Here is a 23,236-nt window from a genome sequence, read left to right as displayed (position 1 = left end):
TAAATGATCCTAAAGTTAATGAGGGGAGGTGTAGGAAGGTATAGAGGGAATGAATAAAAGCAATGAGGGAAAAAAGGGTGGTCACATGATAAGAAGTTCTTCCAGCACAGACAAATTCAACCTTTTTTCCAGGTAGACCTGTGAGTTCAGACCTTAATAATAGGATTGGGTTTGGATTTCTAAAAGAAGCTAGAGTGAAGAACAGAGATTCATCCATTTTATTTAGTAGTTTTTCTGGACAGACAAAAATAAAATAATCAAAGTCTCACACATCTTTTTCCTAGGTGAATTTGACCTACTTGAAAGCAATGGATGGGGGAAAACTATCCCTAGATACTTTTGCTTCAGTAGAGTTGGCCATTACTGAGCCTGGAGGCCTGTGCTAAGTTTACAGCAAACATAGTGTATTGTTTTACAAATAAATTAGGTTAAATAGCAGGGGTAAAGGACCAAGGTAGCAGCCTTGAGGAGAGAGCAGTGGCCCTGGCTTGTAGCAGTAGTAAAACTGACTTTCTTTCTCTGCTAAGGCCTTATAGGGAAATCTCTGGATGGTCTTATTAGCTGACAGAGGTTGAAGAAATGGTGATATAAAGCACAGAGTAGGAATTTCAGAAGCCTCTCATGAAACTTCATGACCTTCTAGGGCAGCTGGTAGCCCCACTCATTTTCATACAGAAGCAACAATGTTAAAGCACCATGACCCCATGCCCAAAAGACAAAATTATACATTTTAACTTGCCAGGATTGGGACTCAGGACATCTCTAGCATAGACAGCATTCTCTTTGGGCTGCTTACAGCCACATAAAGGGCTGAGCCTCTGCCTTGGGAGTATCTTGGGCCTGATACTTCTTTTATCCTGGCCTTTGGGTTCTAGGGTCTAGGCTCCTCTTTAGTGCCTCTGCACACCAAGTGTCCATCTTCTCAGTTGAATAGCCATTGCCTCCAGGGACTGGAGCTGCAGTTGCCCCCACCCTTGTGGAAGAAGAGGAAATTCAGTGTACTTCAAGAGAAGAAAACAGAAGGATGCTTTTATTTAGTAATTTTAAGCAGTGCTACAGTGACAGGACACTTCTGGGGATGGGAGAACAACATAAGTAGGAATCCCCCTAGATTTTTATGGGTGGAGTGTCTCCATTTTTTCTTCTGTCTCCCTGGTCCTATCAGCAACACAGGCTTTATCAGAAGCCTCAATGGATGAATCTTTTATTTCTGAATGGAAGCTTCCACCACTCTCTTTCTCATAATCAGGTATCTCACTTTCATCTTGAAACTATGATTACTGGTTGTTAAATTTAGAAATCTAGGGAGTCAACCTCAAAACCAAAGCAAGATATCTACCCCCATGCTAAGATCTCTGAACACTTCCTTTCTGTACGTTCAGTATATCTGGTTTTATATACATCTATATACATCTCTCTACATATATATAATTTCTGTTTTTCTAGATAAATGCTTTATATATATCATATACTAATTTTCCAAGCCTCCACTTACCTCTTGTTTGCTAGCTCACATAAAACTCAAGGGTTTCATTGATTTCACTAAGTTCCTCAGTAGAACACTTTCTCATCTTTTATATTGCTGTCATCAGTTGCTTTGCCCATCCTCTGAAATCCTTCCCTTTAACATCTGTGCCTAGTGCTCTCTTGACATGCCAAGCCCATGGTTGGTTGGTCAGGGGCCTCATTTCTCACCATACCTGGCTGCTTCTAAAGCCTATCTGATAGCCTGAAAGAGGATTTCAGCTCAGAGGAAACAGAGGCCATAGTCTAGAGAGCTATTTAGGGTTGACAGTGTGAGGTGTTGTTCTGGAGGATGAAGGAAGGGAAATTATGGGAGAATAAGCCAGGTTGTATTAAAAAATCAGTATGATTTAAAGTGCAATTTAGAGCAAAGTCTGAGATCATGTTGGAGAATCAAAGTCAGAAAATGTTCTCACTTTGTAATCCAAAAATGTGAGGAGAATATGAGGGCTTAGAATAGACACCAGGGGGTGGGAAGAGAGTAATTCCCTCAGAAGTGAAGCAGCTGTGTGCTGAAGAAACTAGAAGGAGGATTACTTGCTAATAGATAAGAAGAGACATACACTGCAGTACTTTTTGCCTTTACACATTGAAAGAAATCAGGTATGTCTAACGTTGAATAAAGTTGAGAGCCCAGAGCTGACTCTTTGCCTTCTATTCTGTTTCAGATTTTCAAGTTTTTCTGGTACTTACTTTCTTAAGAGCAAGGGAGTAATGGTGGGGTTTACCATAAATAGAGAACAAAAGGTCTTCAAGACATAATTAGAGTTCAAGGAGAGATCAATATAAGAAAATCTTGTGCAATTGTAGTAAGTGGTGACCATGAGTTCAGCCTCAAAATTTTGTGAGTTTCTCTGCAAGGGTCTGCACACAGGTGCATATACAAATTCTGTAGCAGTGTGTAGCTTGTAACGATTGGCTGAGTCCACTTTAAACAAATTGCCACTTGATTCATATAGGAACTCTATACCAAACCACTTTGTGATGGGGGGGGGGGGTCCCTCGGTACCTAAATGAGACCAGGAAGTACTCTTGGGATTTCAGGTATTTAAAAAAGCTGTGTTGCCCATATGCCCTTCCTGACCCCTACCACAGTCCCCACCCGGGAACAAGGAATGGCCTGAGTCTGATCTCTTAAAGTATGCATTTTAACTTGCCTGAAACTGGCCTCATGGCAAAGGAAAGTAGAAATGAGACTGATATTCACTTTATACCAAGTCTCAGGAATGGCTGAGGGAGACCATGGTTATTTGATCAGGAGGTGTAATTTCCTTCCCTTCCAGCATTCCCTAATGAAATAGCTGGTACTCTTCAGAAGGACACTGGGAGGGATAACAGGGAGAACAGTGTCTGCCAGCCACAGAGTTGTGTGTCTGCCCAAACCTTAACAAAGCATCCCCGATTCCCAGAGGCTCTATATAACAGTCTGGAAATCTGAGAATTTACTCATCCCACTTGCTCTGGTTGGTTTAACTTTCCTGGGAAGTCTGTGCTCTGTGAGTCTAGTTTTAGTCAAACATCAGTGTTAAGAGAGGGAGGCCTTTGCATTCCCAACCCCACCCACTCACCCCCACTTCCTCTGAAGTGTTAGAGTTAAGGGAACGGTGATCTAGGCAGGCAAGAAGAAAAGCCAAGGGCAGTGTAATCTGGAACAGCATTTCCAGACCTTTCCATGGGGTCTAGGCATGGAACTTTTCCCCAGGGAAACATATTGATGAGAGGCATTCCATTCAGAGGACACAGGGAAAACAATCCTCCCAGATCAATCTGGAGGACAGGTTCAAGGATTTGGACAGTAGCTCTGCAAGTGGTCATTCCACAATGAAGAGTTCAGAATCCAGGGTGGGTACAGGTGTGATGGTTGTGACTAGATTTTCTGTTTCCTGGGTCAACCCAATTCTCTGGGAGCAGAGGCATCAATGAGAGAACTGAGTATACTGATGATCCACTTTAGAAACTACAAAGTGGAAAATAGTGGTGACCAAGATCCTACGTTAAGTCAGGAGTTACCAATAAAAATTCACCATCAAAAACCATGACTTCTTTCAACAGATTGGTAGAGACTTCAGTATAAATTGATTACAGATTCCTATATTTCTGAGGACACAGACCCCAAGGGGATCCTCACAGAGTATTGCCTTAGGGAACTTGCTAGGCAGACGGTTAGAGAGGGAGGGGATTCCAGTCTCAAATCACCAAACTTTCTGGTGGTGATGGGAGGTAGGGAGGGGAGTGAATCCATCCAACTGCATGGTCCTCCTAATGCGAGCCTCCCACCATGGCCAAGGCCTCCAAGCCTTTCAGCCTAATCTTCCCTCTCTTTCCTCCATCCTGGCTTAAGGGTGGGGGCTGTTGTGTAATGTGGTGGAAGTGGGGTGAGGTGAAAGGGGAGGATGGGAGAAAAACTTGGACTCCAGTTGGTCTACACTTCCCACAGGCCACTGGGTTAAAGGAGAGGGAGTAGGAATGGGTGCTTCTGGATAAGCCTGGGTAATATCCCAGGGTGCCAATAAAGAAAGCAAAACCAGAGGGATAGGGAGGTGGGAAACTAAGCAATCAGACATTGCTGATGCGTACACTAAGGGCAGTGCCCTCCTTCTCAGCTTGTTCCCTGAACGATTCCTCCAGCTTGAGCTTTTCGGGGTCTCCGTAGCGTACAGTGCTGTCACGTAGGCCACTAGGAGAGGCCACTTTCACAACTTGGTCAAAAAGGCTGAAGTCAGCTATATATTTGCCACTGGCTGACAGTGAGATAGCAGGTGTGAACTCATAGCCCCAAAGGATCTCCTCTGGCAGGTAGGAAGTGCGCACTTGGCAGGTGGCACTGGTGGATTCCACTGTCCCACTTAGGATCAGCACCAGCTCAAAGTCACCCTCACCACTGCGAAGGGGGAGGTCTTTTAATGGACTTGTCTCATCTACCACATGGTAGAAGGTAAGGGGTAGAATGAGGAAGGGGCTGTCAGAGGCCGTGTCTACTTGGAAAGTCACATTGACCTGGTTGAGCCGGATGTTCTCACCCTCTTTGGTCTGGTGGGTCTGAAGCAGTTTGCCTGTCACCTGGCAGCCAATGAGGAGGCTCTTACGCATATTGGCAACTCGGATCATAAGGCAGGGCTTTCCATTGTGGGCAGCTATGACTGCATGCTGGCTGAAACGGATAGTCTCAGCCCGCTTCTTGGGCCGAGCAATCTTCGCCAGGAAGGTACCTGTAATGAAGATTTCCAGGATGGTGGTGAGCACCAACTGGGCAATCAGAAGTACGATGGCCAGTGGACATTCCTCGCTGATATAACGGAAGCCATAGCCAATGGTGGTTTGGGATTCAAGGGAGAAGAGAAAGGCCCCAGTGAGTGTGTGGACCTGTACCACACAGGGGGTATGATTAGCTGGGGGGCCCAGCTCCAGCAAGTCCCCATGGGCCACGGCTACCAGATACCACACCACGCCAAAGAGGAACCAGGTGCCTGCAAAAGTCGCAGAGAAGAGCAGAAGCTTGTAGCGCCACTGCATGTCGATGAAGGTTGTCCACAGGTCCTTGAGGTAGAGGAAACGCTTGTCAGCAATGTGCTCCATTCTCACATTGCTGCGACCATCTTTTGTCAGAACTCTTCGCCGTCGTATCCCTGGGCCCATTAGGGGCCGACTTTCTGTCTGAGTGGTCTGACTGTAATATACCTTGGCAACTGATGTCATCTGGAGGGAGCAAGACAGCATAATGGAGGTTATTGCAAAATCCAGCCATTCCTTGCCACCACCCCATAGGAAGGAAGAAATAACATTCATTTTGATACCACTGATTTGTTCTTTTATTAGCAAATATTTCTGAGCACTTGCTATAGGCCAGGTACTGTGCAAGATATTGGTAAGTCAAAGATGAAAATGACATCATCCTTGCTCTCCAAGAACTCGCAGCCTAGTGAGAAAGACATGTGTACAGGAAGCAAATAATTGCAATACAATTTAATATTTGTAATTCTTGGGAGAAGCATAGAGGAAAGAATAATAAGTTCACAGTTCCTTAAAGGTGGGGCCAGAGTATAGAGGGGCTCTACTGATCTCCATTCATCACAAAACCAGTTCTGTTAAGATCTCTAATTCTGAAATCCCTCACCACCCTCAATGACATCAGCAATAAAAAATACCTGGTTGAAATCCTTGCGGGCCAATTCCCCTTACAACACACATACTGTTAATTTCTTATTCTTCCCCCTACCCCTAAGTCATTACTCAATTTTGATACTAAGATATTCATCTGGCTCAGAAAGTAGCAACAACTGCCCATTCTTCTACCCTTCAAGATGTTCTCTAAGCACCCAGCCCTTTCACTAGTATTAGTGTTAGTATCATCACCACAACCATCATCTATTTGTATCATTTGGGGGACTTTGGTCTAGGTTAGGGTTTGGAGTAGTATTAGGAAGAACACAGACAGAACAAAAAGAAATTTATTTAAAAAATAAACAATGATCGAGGAGAATAAACAATCGATTTTCTCAAGGATTGGGGGAAATGCCACATCGGAGGTGACAAAATTGTCTTGGCTGAAGGAAGTAGAAAGATTAAGAGTATATGATCATGGCTATATCTGCACAAGCTTAAATTCAGGATTACTATTTGTCCTGATAGTAGAAAGTGGGACGAGGCTCTGAAATAGAAGACAGCTCACTTAATTCAAGGTGTCTGGCACCCTTGCCCAAGGAGTAACTTGTACTTTTCCAGCAGTAAAAGAACTGTAATCACTTGAGCCCTTTGATTCTGAATCTGATGGCCAGACCTTCTGGGAAGGAGCAGGATAATCTCTGTGAAGTATGGTCCTTCTTGGGGAACAAAGAAGCTCATCATATTCTTCTTTCTGAGAAGCCTGAACCATTGCATTTTGTTGTTCCTTCACACTGCCCCTACTTTTCTCCATGGCCTTATACCTGAAGAACTCTAAATTATTTGGGTCTATTCATATACACACCTAAGTAGGCACTAAATTGGAGATCACCAGCAGTTGAGTATCCTAGAATGTTCACAGGCAATCAGTAGCCCATTTTACAAGCCCATGCCCACTTGGAACTTTTGCCCAGGTGAGACTACTGAACCAGACCTGGATGCCATCCACTTCCCAATATCCTTAGCTAACTGGAGTAAAAGGGAAGATCTGTAATTCTGAAGTTTAAAGAATTCTTATTTAGAGGCCTAGTAAAGCCTTATTCAGTATTTAGGAGTAGTAGTAATATTAAGAAACAACCACCCTACTGCCTGCATCTATATGCTATTTTAAAGTTTACACATTAGTATGCTTTCTTATTTGATTCTCAAACTCTTGGAAAGATGTGAAACCTCTATAAGAGATTTTGAAGAACTCTTATAGAACAAAGGAAGCATTGGAAAGCTGTGGACGAATAAACATAATTTAAATTTTCAATAAGAAGAATGAGGTATACTTCACAAACTACAAACAGATGAGATCTCGATCCTAGACAAGATTTTAGAATGGAACATTAAGATTGTGAGTACTTGGGTGGGATACAGAAGTGGCAGTTGTCAGTAGGACCCACCATGGGTAACTAGAACAATTTACATTAAACTAACCTAATTTCCTTCCATGACAAGGTTACCAAATTGGCAAATCAGAGAAATGCAGTGAATAAAGCATCTCTAAGGAAGATTTTTAACAAGATATCTCATTATGTCCTTGGGGATACAACAGAGAAGAATGAACAGAATGCTACTATAACTCACTGATTTAAAAATAAAAGATCAGTGGTATTGGTGAGTGGATCATGATAGCCTGGAATCAGTTTTCTAGTGATATACCAGAAAGCTTTATCTTTGTAATTGTCCTACTCAATGTTCTTAATACTAATTTTATGCAAAATGTAGAACACATGGTCATGAATTATGTGGATGACACAAAGCTGAGGCAGATCTCAAATGCAAAGTCAGGGACAGAATTAGGATCCAAAGGAGACAGATGAGTGGGCCACATCTAACAAAAAGAATAAATTTTGAGTTACATATTCGTGTCCAAAAATCACCTGAGCAAGTTCTGGATTGGAAAGCAGGGGCATGAAAATAAATTTTGGCAGAAAATAATCATGTATTAATTACCTTTGCTTGCCAAAAAAGCAATTCAATCTTAGCCTACTTTAGTTGAATTAAAGTATCTAGATTCTGCTCTGCTCTGTTTGTTTCATACCTGCAGTACTGAGTATCAAGGAAAAATCAGGTTATGAGAGGATTCAGAACCATATAATATAAGAAATGGTTAAAGAGTCCTGGCCAGGTGGCACAGTTGGTTGGAGTATCATCCCATACTCCAAAAATTTGCGGGTTTGATTCCCAGTCAAGGCACATACCTAGGTTATAGGTTTGATCCCTGGTCAGGGTGCATATGAGAGGCAACCAACTAATGTTTCTCTCACATCAATGTTTCTCTTCACTCTCCCTCTCTCTTCCATTCTCTTTCTAAAATCAATAAAATATATTCTTGGATGAGGATTTTTAAAAAAGGGAAAGAAAGAAATGGTTGAAGGATATGGAAGTTAAATCAGGAAAACAAATTATCTGAGGGATATGATGTCTGTGGGTAAATATTTTGTTTTAAGAACTGTCAAGTGAACAGGTTTGGACTTTTCTTTGTGCTCCAAGAGAAGCAACAGGACCAGTGAGTTCAAGCCACGGAGGAAAAGATTTTAGATTGATACCAAATGTGGAAAGAGCTTCTTAAAAGGTAGTGATTGCCCTGTTCCTGGAAGTGTTAAAGGGTTCTCTAGAGGAGATTAAAGCTTTTGATGGAAGACTGAAAGACTGCCTTTAAGCTTCCACTCATGGAGAATCAGGATGCCTCTGTCCTCCTCCCCATCTCTAACCCCCACACTTCCTATAGTGATATTCAGGGATCATTCATCAAAGACCAGCATTGTGCTGAGCAGAGATTCCGCATATCTGGAGGAATGGAAGCTCCTGGGACTCAAGGAAAACCTTGTTTATCATTCCCAAAATAATAGTATCTGATTATAGGTCACTTTAAAGTTTTTAAATATGTAATTTTACCCCACACCATGAGGTGAGTAGGAAAGGCATCATTAGAAACTGAGGCTCAGAAAGATTTGCTCCAAGAAGATTAGTAGTAGAGTTGGTGTTCTGGATTCTGGGCCAGGATTTTGTAATTGTAGCAAATGCTTCTGTGTTTCCCAGGTTCTTTCTCATGGGTCTCGTGTTTTTAGGAGGTGCCTCTGTAGAACCCTGTATGGAGAATCACAGCTGAGACACAGAAGACAGAACCTGGAGCTTCTGGAACCCCGTGTTAAGGCTATGGACTTATGGGCACTGGGTATTTGAGCTACTGGTTAAAACTCTGTTGTGATTGCCGCCTCCAGCTGTGTGCCTGCTGTTGCAGGCTGCCTTTAGACCTGCCTCCTTCATCTGTTATCTGCTGCTCCTAGCTGTTATGCCACCACCCACAGCCAAGTAGCTTTATTCTCACTGGTGATCAGAGCCAGAAGCAGAACTTCCCGCCAAGATGGAGGCTTAAGTAGATACACTGTGCTTCCTCGCACAGCCAAAAGAAGGGCAACAACAAATTTAAAAACAAAAAACAACCAGAACAAACAAAAAATCAAACTGTATGGAAGTATGACAACCAAGGATTTAAGAAGAAACATTCATCCAGACCTGTAGAAGGGGTGGAGATGAGCAGCCACGGTGGAGAGGACTTGCAGCAAGGTGGTGGCTGGAGGACCAGGGTGAGCAGCAGCTGGTGGAGCAGATACACATTTGTGTGCAGATAAACCCGGAGGAACAACTGGAAAGCAAGGCATACTGCACAACCCAGGGCTCCAGTGTGGGGAAATAAAGCCTCAAAAGCTCTGACTGAAAAAACCTGTGGGTGTGGTAGCAACAGGATAAACTCCCAGCCTCACAGGAGAGTTTGTTGGAGAGACCAATAGGTCCCTATCATGTACACAAGCCACCCACCTGCTAATCAGCACCAGAAGAGTACAATTTGATTGTGGGTAGCCGAAGTGACTGAAAGCTGGCCAAGAGCCAAGCAAGTGGCATTGTTTCCTCTTGAACCCCTCCCCTACATACAGTGCCACAAGGCAGCCATGTGGGTTGCCAAATACATAAGGCTCCACACCTTACTACATAATAGGTGCACTGACATTTTAAAAAATGGCCCAAATGAAAGAACAGATCAAAGCCTCCAGAAAAAAAAAAAAAACACAACTAAGTGATGAAGAGATAGCCAACATATCAGATGTAGAGTTCAAAACACTAGTAATCAGGAAGCTCACAGAATTGGCTGAACATGATCGCAAAATAGAGGAAAAAGTGAAGGCTATAAAAAGTGAAATAAAGGAAAATGCACAGGGAACCAACAATGATGGGGAGGAAACCAGGACTCAAATCAATGGTTTGGAGCAGAAAGAAGAAATAAACATTCAACCAGAACAGAATGAAGAACAAGAAATCACTAAAATGAGGAGAGGCTTAGGAACCTCCGGGACAACTTTAAATGTTCCAACATCCGAATCATAGGGGTGCCAGAAGGAGAAGAGGAAGAGCAAGTAATGGAAAAGTTATCTGAACAAATAATGAAGAAGTTCCCCAATCTGGCAAAGGAAATAGACTTCCAGAAAGTCCAGGAAGGTCAGAGAGTCCCAAAGAAGTTGGACCCAAGGATTCACTCACCAAGGCACAGCATAGTTACATTACCCAATATTAAAGGTGAGAAGAGATTCTTAAAACAGCAAAAGGAAGGGAGATAGTTACCTACAAAGGTGTTCTCGTAAGACTATCAGCTGATTTGTCAAAAGAAATCTTACAGGCAAGAAGGGGCTGGAAAGAAGTATTCAAATTCATGAAAGGCAAGGACCTACATCCAAGATTACTCTATCCAGCAAAGCTTTCATTTAGAATGGAAGGGCAGATAGAGTGCTTCCAGATAAGGTCAAGTTAAAGGAATTCATCATCACCAAGCCCTTATTATATGAAATGTTAAGCGGATTTATCTAAGAAAAAGAAGATGATCAAAAATATGAACAGTAAAATGACAACAAACTCACAACTATGAAGAACTTAACCTAAAAGAAACACAAAAACAAAGGAAACAACTAGAAGGGGAACACAATCACAGAAATGGAGATCACACAGAGGGTTATTGGTGGAGAGGATGGGGGGGAGGATGGAGGGGAGAAGTACAGAGAATAAGAAGCATAAATGGAAGCTACAAAATAGGGGGAGGTTGAGAATAGTATAGGAAATGTAGAAGCCAAAGAACTTATATGTACAATCCATGGACTTGAACTAAGGGGGGAATGTGGGTGGGACGGGGGATGCAGGGTGGAGGGGCATAAAGGGAGGAAATGGGACACCTGCAATAGCATAATCAATAAGAAATATTTTTTAATCTATATATATTTTTTTAAAAATAGCCAGAAGCAGATAAACAATCAGCTGCACCCTGCTCCCAGCTGGCCAAGCCCCTGGAAGGGGAGCCCACCAAAGTTCTGGAAATGGTTGTTTCTGTTCCACCTGAAATACACATATTCTTTTCCTCTAGAGGGTGCTGTTTCCCCAAAACAGTCCCTGTCAGATGCCAGGGACAGAATCTGAAAAATTCTGAAGACAAGACCAGACTCTGAGTAGTAGAAAGGGACAAAACTAGAGACATTATTTCTTTCTCCTCTAAAAATTGAATTAATGTTTCTTTCCATGAAACAAACACCAGACATACCTACAGTGACATCCAGCATGTTTCCTCAGCAAATACCATTCCCGTCCAGTGCTTCATGCCTGTAGAACAACCCAGAGCTTTCTTTCTTTACCTGAGAGCTCATGGGTTATTTATTTTCCAGAGTGAATGCATTTGTCAGAGCCTTTCTGGAGTACAGAACTGCTGTAGAGAAAGAACACTACTCTCGTGCATCTTGTGACTACAAGTGATCCATGGCTCTCCACTGCTTTTGGATAAGCTGCAAGCTTCTGAGCATAGCATTCAAGACCTTGTTGATTTGGTCTCTACCACTGTTCTACATGGACCCCAGACTCCAGCCCTGTAAAGAGCCTCACTTTCATTCTTTCTGCTTTTGCACCTTCTTTCATATTGCCCAATCTCATGCCTATCGGATGACCCTCTATTCATCTTTCAAAACTCAAGTGTTATCTGCCCCTTTGATGTTTTCCCTGATGATCAAAAAAAATAGTCTTTCTTCTCTATCTCCACACCTCCACCCCAGAATGGGTTTATTAAACAAGTCATGTACACATTTCTATTTTAAAACATCATAATGGACCCAGCTATTCCACTTCTGGGAATATATCCAAAGAAACCTGAAACACTAATTTGAAACCCTGTGTTCATTGCAGCATTACTTACAATATCCAAGATTTGGAAGCAGCCCAAGTGTCCATCAGTGGTTGAGTGGATAAATAAGCTGTGGCACATTTACACAACAGAATATTATTCAGCCATGAAAAAGCAGGGACTCTTACCCTTTGAGACAGCATGGATGGACCTGGAGAGCATTATACTAAGTCAGAGAAAGTCAGAGCATTAAGCCAGTCAGAGAAAGACAAATAGCATATGATTTCACTCATATGTGGACTCTAATGCACAAAATAAACAAACAAAATAAAACAGACTCATAGATACAGAATAGACAGACAGCTAGCTGTCAAAGGAGTGGTGGGTTGTAGGGCTTGGTAAAAATGATGACTGGATTAAGCAAAAAAACAAATAAAGAAAGAAAAGAAAAACCTCATAGCCTCTTAGACACAGAAAACAGTATGGTGGTTACTAGAGGGAAAGGGGCTATGGTGGGTGAAAGGGGGTATGGGGGATAAATGGTAATGGAAGGAGACTTCACTTGTACTAAAATTGCACACCTGAAACCTATATAACTTTATTAACCAATGTCACCCCAATAAATTCAATAAAAAATAAAAATAAACATCATGTTTTCAATGGTTTGTTGACATTTTTTTGCCATCTGTGAGTTCTTAATTTAAAGCCACAGACTATTTCCCCAGTACCAAGTACAGTTGGTTAAGAAAAACAGAATAAAAGAATGACTGAAAGCCTGATCTAGACAGGCCCAAGTGAGAACAGCTTTGGTCTACATTATGGGAGATGCAGAATTTATGAAGATCTTCGGGTGCACCACGGCAGAGTAACATGGGCCCAAGTTTACACAGGCTCCACTAATGCTGCAGATGTTTACAAATCCTTTTTTCAGAAGGTGAGAGAAAGCAAGCCCCAAGGCATCAGAACCAGCTGTCCTCTGGGTCAGCTGCTCCCTTCCCAGGCATATGAAGAGGGAGAATTAGCCTTATAAATAGTTGTGAGCATTAGAGTGGACTTTGTCAAAGTAAGTGACAAGAAAGGATGCTTCAACCCCCTTCCATGAACAATGGTGGAGGTAGCAGGAAGAGTTGTGCACCTTCTCCTGAAACTTTCATGTTGGAGGAGCAGGGACATGCCCCTAAGCAAAGAACTTTATGCTTTCTCTGTGGCAAGAGCAACTTGACTAAAAGAAGCTTTAGGTACTAATACTAAATGCATTCATTTTCAAATATGAGTGAATTCTTTTTCTTATCCTACCTGCTTCTACTTTTTGGTTTTCTAAATAATGAATGGTGTCATCATCCTTTGAGTTACCACATTGAGAATCTTGGAATCATTTCAAACTTTCTTTCCACAACTCAGCATTCATCTGATGGCACACGCTGAGGATTTGTAACTTGTGCCACTTTCTCTTTAGTTCATTATCTTAATGCCTTCTGGATAAATCACTGCATCAGCCCCCTACTCTCCTGTCTCCATTCTGTCTCTCCATAAATCCAAACTATGCTTCTACTGGGTTACTCTTCCTCAGTTATAACCCTGATCACAAATCAATGAGCATGTATGCAGTACTTTACAAAGTATTTTCACATTTCCTTCTCATGGAATTCCTATAAGGTATTAAGATTATAATCCTTATTTTATGAATGAGGAAACTAAGGCTCAGAGAGATAACGTGACTTGGTAAATTGTGGAATTGGACTCATGCTCAGGTCCTCTGTCTTGTAAACCCATCCACTTTTCATTATACTATAAATGCCTCAGCTCCTTCCCCAGGCCAAAAGATTTTAATGTCTCTGCATTATCAAAGAGAGGCCAAACTCAGTCTGACATATATGGTCTTCCTTGATCTGCTTCTAAACCTTTCCAGCTTTATTTTCTACCTCTCCTCTCCTATGACAAGCTTCAGGTATACCAACTGTTATTCCCTGTTTCCTATTGTATACACCCATGCTTTTCTCTCTTTCTAGCTTCCCTTTTCTCCTTATCTCTATATAGCTGAGATCTTTTTCAGAGCCCAGTTCAAATGGCCCAGTTGTCATAAAGCTTTCTTTCATCCCCACAGGCTTACTATTTCCCTTTTCCAGATATATGTCTATATACACAAACACAAACAGTTAAGCCTTGAACTGCACAGAGGTTAGTGGTGCTGACCACTATGCAGTCAAAAACTTAAGTCAGTCTTTCACATACACGGTTTCCCAACTGTGGATCAGAAATACAGTTGACCCTTGAACAAGGAGGTTTGAATTGCATGGGTCCACTTATATGTAAATTTTTAGTAAATACTATAAATGTATTTTATCTTATGATTTTTAGTAACATTTTCTTTTCTCTAGCTCTAACTTTATTGTAAGAATACAGTATATCATACATATACAAAATATGTGTTAATTGACTGTTCGTATTATCTAAGTAAGGTTTCCAGTCAATAGCTATTAACAGTTGTTTTTAGGGAATCAAAAGTTATACACAGATTTTAAAGCTGTCCCTAACCCCACATAGTTCAAGGGTCAAGTGTATAATCAGCTGTACCGTTTATGGCCCATCTATTTGGCACATCATGTGTCTTCTACTACAAATAAGCTTACTGAAATAAGAATTCATGTGTATGTTTTGATTAGCCTGATGAATGATTAGCATAATGTATGACACATAAGTAGGTGCTCAAGAAGTATTTTATGGGTGAATGAAGGAACGGAAGAGGACTCTCAAAAGACTCCAGCTATAGAAGTCAATCTAAGAGAACTGATAATGGACCCCATCCTCACAGTAGGGCAGGGAAGTGTGGAAGCTCTTGTCCAGGGTGTGATGGATTGAAGTTCCCTCTGGTCCAGAGCCTCTCTCACTTTGGGGCCTTCTCATTCTCCCTTCTTGTTTGTGTCTTCTCTTGGTGTTTCTTATGATGTATTGCCTTTTTCTTTGTACACATGGAAACCCAATAACTAATTATCAACAATAATAGATATGCAGATGAGCCAAATGTTCTCATCTGTAATGATGCTGCCTACCATGCAGGAAGCCTTGTGCAGTTTCAGCTGTATTTTCATGCATTCATAAACATTTTTTTAGCACCGACTGGGTGCCAGATTCTAAATGAGACATTGGAATATGGAGATTAATTAGATATAGATTCTTACCTTGAGGACCCTATAATCTAAAAAGGGAGGCAACCATAAAATAGGCAGGAAGTGATAAGTGCCGTAGAAGAGGTAGCCTTGAAGTGGTAGGGGAGTTTGCAAAGAGAAAGGTAACATCTAGCTTGAGGAAGTAGGGCTGGGAAAGAAATTAACATGCATTCGTTAAATACCTCTTATGCACTAGGAGCTAGGCAAGGCTGTTGGTAATTTTTTAATGCTAACTCATGTAATTCCCCAAACAATGCACTACTTATACCAGAAAACATAATAACTAAGTAACAACCAGGAGTTGAGTTATTCCTACATGTCCAACTGCCTCATTCAGGGAAAACTTTATAGAGAAAGGTGACATTGGGCTGGGCTTGAAGGATAGGCAAGATTTGAACCTTGGAGTTTGGGGTTTGGGGCTCAAAGAAAAGACTCTTCCAGGGAAGGGCACAGTGTGAGTAAAAGGTATAGTTGAAGAAATCCAAGGCCAGCCAGGGAGCAGAAGCCATTTGCTTTTGTTGCAATTTTTGAAGCACATGAGAGATTTAATAGGACAAATTGGGAAAACAGTGATGTGCTCTGACCCCTAACACTCTCCTCTTCCATGTGTTTGAAGGTCATTTTGCTCAAATGAGGGGCAATAGCCACATCACTTGGGAGTAGAACCTTGTGGCTTCTTCCTCATGATGCTCTGGCCTACTGGATATCCTTTCCTGGAGCCACAAGGTGATTTCTCTTTTTTTACTGTGGAGTCCTTCCTCTTCCTAACTTTGGTTCAGGGAAATAGAATGAGAGAGGAGGAAACTGCCATTTACTAAAAATGCGACCAACACTTCACATTTCATTTCTGCAACAACTCTGTAGAACAGTTTTCCTCTTTATTGAATCACTGATGAAATTCAGGGCCAGGGAGCCCAGGTGATACAACTAGAAGTAGCAGGCCTGAGATTAGTACATAGTTCTGGCTACATTTCAAAGTCCATTACACTATGACTTCAGGTGAATCTTACAGTGAATTTGCCTTCACTAAGCAAATTCAACACAATAACCAGAGAAGATGACACCTGGAGCATGCTAGGAGTGAGCAGAAACCAGTCTGGTGAGAAAACTCACCAGCATTGATGCCCAGGGTGTGTCTGATGGTCTATGGTGAGGCTCTTTCTGTCACTGCTTGATCCTGAGTTCCTTCTCCTGGGTTTGCATGGCATGTCTTTATTCCTTTGTTTCCTTCCCTAGAGCTCTGCTCTCAGTTCTCTTCCCATATCTTCTATCATCTGTGCTGCCCTGCATGTCCCTCTTATATTTCTTGTTGACTCTTACTAAAGTGTTTCCCCCTTTGTCCTCCTTGTCACCTTCTTCTTTGTTTTTTTTATTCCCTACATATCTGTCTGTCTCTTCTCTTCATAGTTTCTTCAGCCTCCTGTATCACACCCTGGAGAGCTGATTTTTGAAGATAGTAATATGGAGGAATAGTATGCTATTCATCTAGTCACAACTCTGTCCTTAAAATTGTGTACCATGCTGCATCACAATCCACATGACCTTATCAATGGACATATTCTAAGCCTTGCAGTTTCCTATTCTCCCTACTTCTTCCCTCTACAAATAGCCTCTCAATTTAGGAATTTGGAAATAGGCTCAGATAGGCAGTTTTCACTCTATTAACTAATCCATTATTTCAGGTTTGAAGGTATTCCTCAACAAATCACTGTGGGGTATAGATAAATGAATAGGTAGATAGAAACAAGAAGCAGTAGTACCAGCTCACTCTGTGTCCCAGTATCTATCTGCTCATCAAACTCAAATGCTGTATGTTGAGAGAGCCCTATACACAAACAAAGGAATCTGAAGTACTATCAGTCTCAGAAGCTGAGGGTAGGCTGGTCTCTAAGCCCACATTCATCTCAGAAAATTAAGTAAGGTACATGTCCAACATAGCACTCTGAGATGGAGTGAGAGAATCAGGTACAAGGGTAATTGAAGCCCCTGCCAGGAACTAAGATACAGCATTGCCTGGTAGAAAGTGGGCTGAACTGAGAAGCAAGAGACATAGGAGCCAGTCTCAACTCTGCCCATGACTTGGGCAAATCTCTAAACCTCTCAGGCCTTTATTTCCTTACTTGTGGAATAAAGGCATAGTTTCACTTGTCTCAAACCAGTGTGCCAAGAGGTACTCAAAGCCACAGGATTAAATTTTCATGTACTTCCTTGAGATATCAATTTTACTTAAAGATTTTGAAGTAAAATCTTATTTTAGTATTAAACAAGCAATGCATGATGGGGTAGAATAAAAAATGCATAATTTAAAAGACAAAGTGGATTTCAAAGATGCCCAATGTTTGGCTCACCTCTGTATCTTTTGAGGTATAATTTCCTCTCTTCTTCCTTTCAGAATTGCTAGGTCAGTTTGGGAGAAGCTGTGTTCGAGAATTATCAAGGTCACTTCCTGCCTTAAAACTCTATGTCCTGCCTGAATCCCTCCCACTGCAGTTTGGTCCCATCCTTAGCACTGACCTCAGTGGAGAGAGGAAACAACTACTCAGCCTCCACTTACCAACCATGTATCTCTTTTTTCAGATATGGAGCCCAACTTGAAAAGCAACCTTGGAAAGCTCCAGAAGGAGATCAGCTTACATTGGAGGCTGAAAAGAAGGATCTCTGGGTTTTCAAATGTTCTTAATGAGAGAGAAAGCAGAAGAAATGAGAGGTAGGGGATGTAAGAGGAAGGCCAGTAAGAAAAGCACTGAAGGTATGTAAGCCCTCAAGGTTGGAAGAAGAAGTTGCATTTGGGGTTCTTTCCAAACTTGATGTCTTTATTTATTAATCTTCTTCCTGTCCTGCCCCAAAGAGAAATAGAAATTAAGCCAGATGCACACAAATTTCGAGGTGGGGAAAAGGTGGGCAGTGTGTGCATCCTGGGCCTGCCTTGCCAGCTGAGTCAACTGTTGCCTCTGACCCCCACCCACAGGCCTCCATCCCCTTCCTTCCTATCCTCTACCCTCAGCCTGACACCAAGGCCCTGGCCCAGGGAAGAATAGGCTTTTCTTCCCTTGTGTGAATGTTTGGAAAGTTCTCATAGTCTGATCAAAAGAAAGGATAAAAGCTTTCAGAGCATTTCCTGGGAGGCTGTGACCTCTCTCTGGCCCCTCTGACCCTGCTCTGTATTTTCTGGTCAAGCGAGGGAGGGACAGAGATGGGGCCATGTCAGATGTTCTTCTCTGTCCAGAAACCATGCCTACCTGCCAATGTGGGCTAATCAGGACCACTGACCCTTCCTCTGCCCCAATCCCAGGCAGCGCCTTTTGCCCCTATAGGAAGAGAACAGTGTTCCTGCAAAGAATTGCCCAGAGAGAGGCATCTCGGGGACACCCTCTGTCCCCAGCTGGAGAGGGAGAATGACTTCCTGGCATGTACAGTAAATGAGCACTCTTTGATGTACCTGCCCACCCCCTCCACCCCTCCCTCTCACAGCAACCCTCACCCCGAGTCATCACCGGGCCACAGTGTCTGCTGCTACCCACTGTCTGGAGCAGCAGGCTGCACATCCTGGTTCTGTTGAGGAGTTTGGCACTGAGCAGAGTTCAGTTGAGGACAAAAGATTCACCATAGCCTCCCTAGTCCCAGCTCCAGCAATCCTTAGAGCCTTCAGTCCTGCCCCCATCTGGGCCCTCACCTCAGAAGAACATCTACTTGAAGACGTTAATCCATCTCTTGTCACCTCCACTAAAGAGCCGGCAAATCAGCATCAGTGCTAAGATATAACTGGGAGCAATGACATTAATAGTAATAACTTCTATTTTCATTGTTATTCTATTGTTACCTGTAAAACATGAGACACTGAAGAGGTTTTCAAGAACACTGGGGAAGATCTCCAAGGGTCTGGGCTGAGTTAAGGGGAAATAAAGCAATGATCACAATGTCTGTTCAGAATCTTTTGTTCATGTGATGGCCTCCCCTGGCCCTCTATCACTCTTTAGAGAGCCATCACCATCACTCAGATAATCACCATCTGGCCTCAGCTCCTGAAACCCCCCCATAGAGGGAATCTATACCCAACTGATCCCCAAATATACTGGTCAAGGTGCTCATACCGGTTTAGAGGTTAGAAATATTCTTCTGGACAGAATCTTCTCTGGGGATTTCACCCTCACCCCAGCTACACTTACAGCAGAGGAAGCTGGTAATATTACAGATGGGGACAGGGAGAGGCAGAAGGTGAGGGGGAACTCCTCCAAACTTTAAGTTTCTCCAGGTATCTGCCCCTCTCTGTCTGCCCAGCACTGAAGATTTACTTTCCTACCACCAGAGGACAGGGATTCCCAGCCCCATGGAAAGTCCCTTGGCTCTGTAGCTTGCCTTCACTCATAGCCCCTTCCCTCCCCAGCCTACTCGTTTTACTGTAGGTCAAGCCATATCAAATTGCCAATTTGAAAAATTGGGTCCCATATCAGCAATATCAAATGGTTCAATCTACTAATATGTAATATCAATAAAAAATAAGAGTATCAGCCACCTGCAGGTCATGAGGCTCTGCTGTCTACAAAACACATCAGAAATAATTCCACTTGACCCACACAGCCAGGTTGAGTGGTAGCTAAGCAGAACTGAGCTTTCTTTAAGATCACAGCTGACCAATCATTAAATCCAAGGGTGTTTTCTCAGTCCTTGATCTCAGCAATCTCTCTACAACATTTGAAACTGACAACAAATTAGTCTGCTCTTCACACTTTTTCATTTAGTTCTTCCTGTGATGGGAATCCAATGATTTTGTAGACCTTGAATAGCCACTAAGAGTTTCTGTAACTTCTAGATTTCATGATTTGGGGCAAATCACTTAAACTTCCTGAGCTTCCATTTCCATTGTCTGTAAAAAGGACATAATAATACCTTTCTCACCATGGTATTTGGAGAATGAATTGAGAGTAAATATGTAAGAGCATTGTAAAAGCACTAAATGTGAAGAGAATCTCATTGCTACTTTCTGACATTGATCTCCAAGGTTCCCTTTCCATTTAATTTTGATCCATCTTTCTGACTGTGGTCTCTCCTTTGCCCCTTACCTGTTGGTGTGTCTCAGTAATCCACCCTTGGCTGTCATCTCTAACCAGTCCACTCTCCCTTCCTCAGCTGTTTCAACCCTTCCCATGGATTCCACTTCACTTCTGCCTATCTGTCCAAATACCAATAGGCTCCCCCTATGTGAAGCATTCTAGTTTTAATGTATCCAGACTCATGTCCACTCTGCTCAAAATGGACTCTTCTTTTTTCCCCTCTTGTTCACAGCATCACCACCCATTCAGTCCCCTGATTTTCTCCTTGCTCCTCATCCAATTGGTAACTAGGTCTTATCAATTCCACCTCTGTGGGCACCTGTCCATCTCCTTAGAGGCTTCCCTCATTCAGTCTCATATTCTCTTTCACCTAAAACTCTCAGGGGATCCTAAGAGCAAGAATTCCCTGCTCTTCCTGTCCCAGATGCACTTTCCTCACTTCCACCTACCCCACCTGCCACAGGGCCTTTTCCATTGCTCCTGCTTTGAATCATTTAATGAGCCCCACAGCTTTTGTAATAAAACCCAAACTCCTGACATAGTATTCAGAACACTTCATCATCTGATTCCGCCCTAATTTTCACAGTGTCTCCTTTGATATTTCCATTCACTCTTCAAAACATGGCTGCACTCCACTTGCATGTGCCATCCCTTTGGTTATGCAGTTCCCTATACCCAGAATGCCCTCTGCAAGGACTTACTCTCCCTCTGTGTTGCTAGGACATTTTGCCACTTTATCAATATAGTACATCTTTTTCGTTCTCAAAAACTGTGAGCTCTTTGAAAGCCGAGACTATATCTTAGTTTTCTTTTTTAAGCTGGTACCTTTTCATTTAGCTGAATTGATTAGTATAAAAAATGACTTGGACTTGAAATCCCTGCTCTGATTCTGGGATAGAAATGTCAACCATAAAGCATGTGGGCCACCACTAACACTGTCCCTTGCCTTTAACTGATATCACTAATTTATCACAGTACTTTATTTCTCACTGAGCCTAAGAATCTTCTCAACATGGTGATATAGAGAGCCATTTTCAAATAAATGAAGTGGCCTAGCAAATGAAACCTATTTGTTATACTGGCATGTCTGGGTCACAGCCAAAGGTCCCTATCTGTTCTTCTTTCCCACTATTTGCCATCCTGCTCTGTGTCATTTACTAGCTAATAGAAACTTCAATCAACCTCTTAATTTCTCTAGGGCTCAGTTTCCTCACCTAAAGAGGCAATAAAACCTTCCATTGTGTGGTCAGGGTTACATGAGATAAAATATGTGAAATCTTTAAGGCTCTTAGTCAAATATAAAATGTTATTATTAGCCTACTTTGAAGATGAAGAAAAGTATCTACTAAATTAGAGAAACAAGGGCTTAGACAGGTAAAATACAATAACTTGCTGACAGTTATTTAACAGCTGAGCCAAAACCTCTGTCTCCAGTCTTATGGAATTTGTCACATTGTTTCTCCACACTCCAGTAGGATTGACGGTGCTCAAGGTTAACCCCTGTCTTATTTCTTCTTTCTCTAGGGGAACAGTGATTAATGAGGTAGGATGTACCGTAGCCCCAGAATTGGAGGAGTCTTCCAAACAGTATGCTTTATCCCATCTCCCCTTAATTCCTGAGAGGAGGGTCCCTCCAAAAACCTCCCCACCTGCTGAGAGGTAGTGGATGTACAGTGAGGGATACTGCATGGAGCTAAGTTCCTCAGCTACTGCCCTTTGGCCCCTTGCCCTCCTGTTTTTCCCCAGCCTTGGTGGCTCCAGACAGCTGGCAGGCTTCTCAAAGCCCAGTATGGCCAGGCCTCAGAAGATAAGGTATTTGGGGTGAAGGCCAGTGAGCCACTGAGCTGTCACCAGATATGCTACTAGAGTCTGAGAAACTAAAGAAGGGCCAAGTTGATGGGACCTGTTCCTTAGGGTCCCAGGACCAGCAGGGTTCCCTACCTGAGAAAAGAAAGGCAGGTCAACTAAAATCCTAGCTGAAGGCCCCTTCTCTATACACTTTCTTCTCTGTGATCTTATAGGTTGCACTAGCTAGTGATGAGAGAGGGCTTGGGCCTAGCTGGTGGGGGCTCCAAGAAGCAGTATAGGAAGAGGCAGGAGAATCACTCTCCAGTACGGAAGCACCCTCAGGAGCAGCTCCCATTGGAGTAATTTCATCTTACCACTCCTTCCAGGAAGAACCATGCCCATCTTCCCAAATAAGAGAAAGATTAAGAAAAGGTTAATTCTTTAACCTCTAATTCTAAAGGTTAATTCTTAATCTTTGTTTTGTTCATATTTGTGTCCTCCTCAGTTCCTAATAGAGCTTTGCTTAAAAGAGTCTGTAAGATTGGTCTTCTACATTTCTTTTTCCTCCCTTGGGCCCCTTGTTGATGGGTAACATGCTTCCTCCTTGAGAAGTTCTCTCTCCAAGCTTCCTATTGAAATTTCAGGGCAACATTTAGGGGCACTAATTTGGCCTCCCCAACAACCTTTATGACAGACTGAAAAGCTGTCTTTTCTCTAGTTTCACTCAGTCCTCACTCCACACTGCCCTCTCCCAACTCTCTGTAGTGAGGGGGCCATATGAGGAAATGAAGGCCCTAAGGGGGTGCAAAATACTCAACAGTAGGGCCTCAATGCCAGAAATCCAGTCTTCTATGGGGAGGTAAATTCCTCTTTCACAGTGCAGAGAGGCAGAAATCTTCAGAGCTGGACCAAAAACTGCTCCAGAGTTGGATAACTTTGGACTTGAGCTTCTCCCTAAACCAACAAGGTCCTTATGAGGAGCCCAGTGGTTCTTCGTGCCCAGGGACCAAAGACAAGAGAACTGAGGCTTTTGAGTAAAGGAGAAAGAAGAGTAGGAAAAGGAAGATGTAGAGGAAGCAGGGGGGCACCAGCTCTTAAGCCCGTTGAATTACAGGTGGGACAGAGGCCGTAATAACCTGAACTAGGCTCTGTTTTCTCTTACCAACAACAGTTCTTGGCAAATAACAGGGCCTTCACTGTGGTGAACTCTTCCTCTTCTCACTTTTTGCTTAATTTCTACACCCAATCTGGTATTATCTTAGATGTCACTTTCTCAGGGAAGCCCTTCTGAATGTTCACACCCACAGTAGGATTTGCAGCCCATACTATGTCGTCCCATAGTACCATGGACTTCACCACTTCAGCCCCTACAATGAGCCAGCCTTGTGGCAACTGTGTACCAC

General features: G+C 42.6%; 1 protein-coding gene across 1 annotated transcript in view; it reads right to left on the bottom strand.

Annotated features, from left to right (window-relative positions):
• Positions 1–200: 200 nt before the first annotated feature.
• The window catches only part of KCNJ10 (potassium inwardly rectifying channel subfamily J member 10), a 34,268-nt gene continuing 11,232 nt past the window's right edge, over positions 201–23,236 (bottom strand). The window contains exon 2 of the mRNA XM_037059802.1: positions 201–5,220. Within this exon, the coding sequence (XP_036915697.1) occupies positions 4,081–5,220 (1,140 nt within the window). The 3' untranslated portion in view covers positions 201–4,080. The remainder of the gene's footprint in view (positions 5,221–23,236) is intronic.

The sequence above is a fragment of the Sturnira hondurensis genome, unplaced genomic scaffold (genome assembly GCF_014824575.4).
Source record: "Sturnira hondurensis isolate 20B ecotype Veracruz unplaced genomic scaffold, ASM1482457v3 Scaffold0011299, whole genome shotgun sequence".
In the NCBI taxonomy this organism is placed as follows: Eukaryota; Metazoa; Chordata; class Mammalia; order Chiroptera; family Phyllostomidae; genus Sturnira; species Sturnira hondurensis.
The sequence above is the reverse complement of the archived record's forward strand: the minus strand, read 5'-3'. Positions and strand labels throughout refer to the sequence as shown.